Below are 3,227 nucleotides of genomic sequence, written 5' to 3' on the forward strand. Positions count from 1 at the left end.
GTCTGTGTGGGGCAAACGGCAATGATGGGAAGAGAAGGAACGTGCTTTGAATGTAATTCACCTTCTGAAAAACGATGATGCAGTAACTTCTAAACGGTCAAGTGGCTGTCTCTAAAGATGTGTCCTCAGTTGGTTTTAAGATGGATCAGACTTTGGGAAAGCCATTATTTTAGCAGAATTAAGTTCATTGTTTTTCGTTAACTCTAGAAGTTTCTCTGTTATCTGCCGTGGCTCCGAAAACAATGCGTTCTCACGGGACAAATAGTTCTGATTAATCGGTATTGAATTCGCATTACGTGGCTCGTCAGATTTCAAAGATTTAACATGACAAAGATGCATTTGATGCTGACGCTATAAATAGGGGCACAAACGCTTTCTGTTCTTCCTGGCGAAGTTGGCGGAGGCGGACCTCAGAGGCCCTGAAATCGTCACCATGGGAGAGAACGACCCGCCCGCGGCCGAAGCCCCCTTCTCCTTCAGATCGCTCTTTGGCCTTGACGATTTGAAAATAAGTCCTGTTGCTCCAGGTAGGTGGGACCAGGTGTGGTGTCCGCCCCCCTCCCGCCCCCCATCTAGATGACAAATGGGGCCGAGTGTCCCTCTGGGGAAATAGCTCACGAGAAGCCGTCACGCTCCCAAGCCGGACGCCTGTGACCGCCTGGCTCAGAATCCCGCAGAGCGGGGGCATCGGACGGGTCCTTTTGTCTGGCCCTGTGCCGACTCCCTGGATATAGGTGCTTCTATTCTCTGGATGGAAGTTTCCAGAAGTTGAGGCTCCAATGGTCCCTGGGAGTTAGGGGTCAGATCCTGGCCGGGAAGTCTCCTAGCCTTCCAGGAAGACCTGAGAACCTATGCTTACCGGCCTTTCCAGAAAACCTAAAATAAGCCGGATGGCACCGAAGGTATTAGATGCCTAGGTTAAAACCCAGTAGTAGGTGACTGAGTTGCTCCCAGCATCCAAGGAGGGAAAGCAAGTTTTGTAAACGGGTCACAGACACTCGGAGGAACAGTGACTCCACAATGCCTGTGGACTAGGATCTTTTGGCAAGTCTACCAGGACTCGTCAAGGTGAGCTGTGGCTAGCCGGTCCCGGAGGCGGTCGGGGCCTGGAAGAGGGACACCTGGGGCTCTGGCCGAGGTTCCAGGAAGCGTGGAGTGGGGGCCGGTGGGGGGTGTGGAGAGGGTGGGAGGCGGGAGGAGAGGTTTCGAGTCCAAGAAAAGACACACAATTTAAAAACGTGACCCCGAAATCGACATAAATGTAAAGTTTAAAAGTTCCCTGCAGCCGCCGGATCCCCCAGATTCCCCCGTCATCATATCTGCCTTCGCTCTCTCCCTGTCCCCTCCCATAGGCTGCCTGCGTTCCCGCTGCAGATAGAGACACGTTTTTCCGCGTGCCACTGGGTCGTTACAGACAGAGACGCGTTTTCCCGCGTGCCTCTGGGTCGTTACAGATAGAGACGCGTTTTCCCGCGTGCCACTGGGTCGTTATAAATGCATCTTTTATGGCATCGCCACATTCCAGCAAGCAGACACGTAATTTACATAGCCATTAAATCATTTGACGCATCATTGTTTCTAATATTTTTAATATAATCACATGAACATGAATGGCACTATATATATTCCTCTGTGCGAATTTTTGATGATTTCTTCATCAAAATAAAACAATGTATTGTTCATCATAGAAATTTAGAAAATACAATCAAAAAGATTTTTAAAAATTGCCCACGATTTTACCACTACTCAGAGGTAACCCTATCGGCACTTTATATGGACTTTCTTGTCTTTTTCTTATCAAAGTATCTATAGTTCCCTTTGGAATGACATGCATTAGTTGGACTATTTTGAAACTTTTCTTTTTAACTAAACAATATCATGTTCATCTTTTCATGGTATTAGATATTAAATATTAAATATTAAATATTCTTCAGGGGTTGGCACACAACAGCCCATGGGCCAAATCTGGCCCACTGCCTGTGTTTATAAATAAAGTTTTATTGAAACACAGACACATCCATGTATTCACACTTGTCTATGACAGCTTCGATGCCATTAGTAGAGCTCAGTAGTTATAAAGTTTAAAATATGCACTGTCTTGTCCTTTCTTGAAAATGTTTGCTGACCCCCTTTATTATTTAACTATTCTCTATACCATTTGTTGTCACTCGTTCCTTCCGTTGGTCATTTAGGCTGTTTCCTGTGCATCAATATTTTAATGCCGCTCTTCTAAGTCCCCTTGTAGGTAGAAATTTGTGTACATCTACGACGACGTCTTAGGATAAATTCCTAGAAGTGGAATTGCTAGGTTAAAAATCCCGTCTGTTTTTAAGCTTTTGGTACGTAATTCAAATGTGACTCTCCAAAAGTTTACACGATGCGTATGCCAACTGACTATGAGTGGAGGTCCGTTTCCTTTCTCTGTGGACTGCAGTGGGAATGATGACGATGTTGACGATGCTGACGGTGACGGTGACGGTGATGATGGTGGTGACGATGGTGATGTGGTGACGGTGACGACGATGATGATGTCATTGCGAACGTGCTATGAACTTATGTCTAATTTGCGGCTTCCCCATCTCTGGGAGAGCGAAGGTTCTTTTGCGCTTGCTTATCATTTGGATTCCTCCTTGGCCGAGACCCTAAGCATCTCGTCTTTACCGCGGGCACGCCCTCAGAGACAGCCCGAGGAGGGAGGGGGCCACAGGGGCCACCGACACACACACTCTACCTGAACAACGGTCTTTGACTCTATGGTGCGGACTCGTTTCTTAAATCCGGCTCAGATAGTGAACAGCTGGAAAGGGGAGAGGTCGTTCTTGGGGTTCCTGCCGCTTTAAAGTGTGCATGCCGGGTGGACATCTCTGCCGGGGGCGTTCTTGGTGCAGGCTTCCGAGGGGTGACGAGCATGGCCAGAGGTGTCAGCTCGGCTCACTCAAGACCACGCGCTGGTTGCCCTGCGAGGAACTGGTCTCTAACCCTGAGATAAAACCTCCTTCATTATCATCATTCATTCATTCGTTCATTCATTCGTTCTACTAACACTTATCAAGGACTGCCAGGCACCAGGTGCTGGGAACGCATCCGCGAGCAAAGCACTGGCCCGTCCAGGCTAAAGCGAGGAGCTGGCCGTCTGCCTCTCCTTTCTCGCTGTGTTGGTCTCGGTCGCGGAGGGCTGTGTGCTGCTGGGTTCCCCTACTTCCCTTCACGTCTTCCCTTTGCTTCCG

General features: G+C 48.5%; 1 protein-coding gene across 1 annotated transcript in view; it reads left to right on the top strand.

Moving 5' to 3' along the window:
- Positions 1-403: 403 nt before the first annotated feature.
- Positions 404-3,227, top strand: part of TMPRSS3 (transmembrane serine protease 3) — a 19,322-nt gene continuing 16,498 nt past the window's right edge. Inside the window, exon 1 of the mRNA XM_006916763.2 lies at positions 404-527. Within this exon, the coding sequence (XP_006916825.1) occupies positions 434-527 (94 nt within the window). The 5' untranslated portion in view covers positions 404-433. The remainder of the gene's footprint in view (positions 528-3,227) is intronic.

Source organism: Pteropus alecto, unplaced genomic scaffold, assembly GCF_000325575.1.
Source record: "Pteropus alecto unplaced genomic scaffold, ASM32557v1 scaffold97, whole genome shotgun sequence".
Taxonomy (NCBI): domain Eukaryota; kingdom Metazoa; phylum Chordata; class Mammalia; order Chiroptera; family Pteropodidae; genus Pteropus; species Pteropus alecto.